Genomic DNA, 983 nt, shown 5'->3' with positions numbered 1-983 from the left:
ACTTGACAGAAGTGCTGTTCGGTTTCTGTGTTGTGTTCTCTCCTCAAGGTGAACATTATTATAGTGCAGTTATTGTCAGTATTTATTATTGTTGTTGTTTTGGTGTGTGTGTGTGTGTGTGTGTGTGTGTGTGTGTGTGTGTGTGTGTGTGTGTGTGTGTGGTCTACTGGGTGCAGTGCTGGCTGCACAGTCTGAAGTCTTAGACTGCATTGCAGAGTCTGCAGTATTGTTACTTCTACTTAAATAACAGATGTTTATAGTTTTCCACCACTGACTGTGAAGGAACCACCTTCTCAGTCTGTCTGCACTGATTTAATGGCTGTTAAACACCAACACACGCTGTAAACAAGCTGATTAAACGGCATTTCAGCGGAATATAACAACAACTGGAGCATGTTAGTTTGGATTAGTGCAGCCACAGCTGTTACAGCAGCGCCAGTGTGTGTGGTGTTTCCCTGTAAAGGTAAATAAAAGGCTGTGTAGTGTCTTTGTTGGGACTCTACCGTTGCCACAGTCCGCCTGACACAGGGAGCTGAAGCAGGGAACCCGCTCTCTCAGGTAGTGTTCCCGGACCACACGGACCTTCCGGCCCCGGCAGCTCTTCAGGTGAAGGATCTTCTCGGTCTTGATCATCCTCGGGTCTCAGGGAAGCGCCATCGGCGGCCGCTTCTCCTCTTTAATCCGCTGTTTTTGTTTTTATCGCAACGCGGGAAGCGGCGGCGGCGACGACACTTGTAAACATTCACGCTGAACTTCAGGGAAGTGCGTGCGTCTGACGTCATGACGCAAAAGATTGACGTTTCTCTTTTGCTGCGTTCAGGTGCTGTTGGACTGATGAGCTTCATTCAGAGTGAAACCTGAGTGAAACACAAAAAAACAATTTATATTTTAATCTTAAATAACAGAAAAAAAGCTTACATGTAAAGCGTGACCCCGCCTATCACATAACCCATATACGGTTTATATGTAGCCACGATCCAGGG

At 46.6% G+C, this 983-nt stretch overlaps 1 protein-coding gene across 2 annotated transcripts in view; it reads right to left on the bottom strand.

The window, feature by feature from the left end:
• Positions 1–687, bottom strand: part of dis3l (DIS3 like exosome 3'-5' exoribonuclease) — a 29769-nt gene extending 29082 nt beyond the window's left edge. For both annotated transcript variants that reach the window (XR_014593327.1, XM_083919531.1), the window contains exon 1: positions 504–687. Coding sequence is in view for 1 of the 2 variants with exons in the window: in XM_083919531.1 (XP_083775657.1) it covers positions 504–633 (130 nt within the window). In the remaining variant the exon portion in view is untranslated. The remainder of the gene's footprint in view (positions 1–503) is intronic.
• Positions 688–983: the final 296 nt, after the last annotated feature.

The sequence above is a fragment of the Echiichthys vipera genome, assembly GCF_963691815.1.
Source record: "Echiichthys vipera genome assembly, chromosome: 1".
Lineage (NCBI taxonomy): Eukaryota > Metazoa > Chordata > Actinopteri > Perciformes > Trachinidae > Echiichthys > Echiichthys vipera.
Note: the sequence above shows the minus strand (reverse complement) of the source record. Positions and strands in the feature narration are given on the sequence as shown.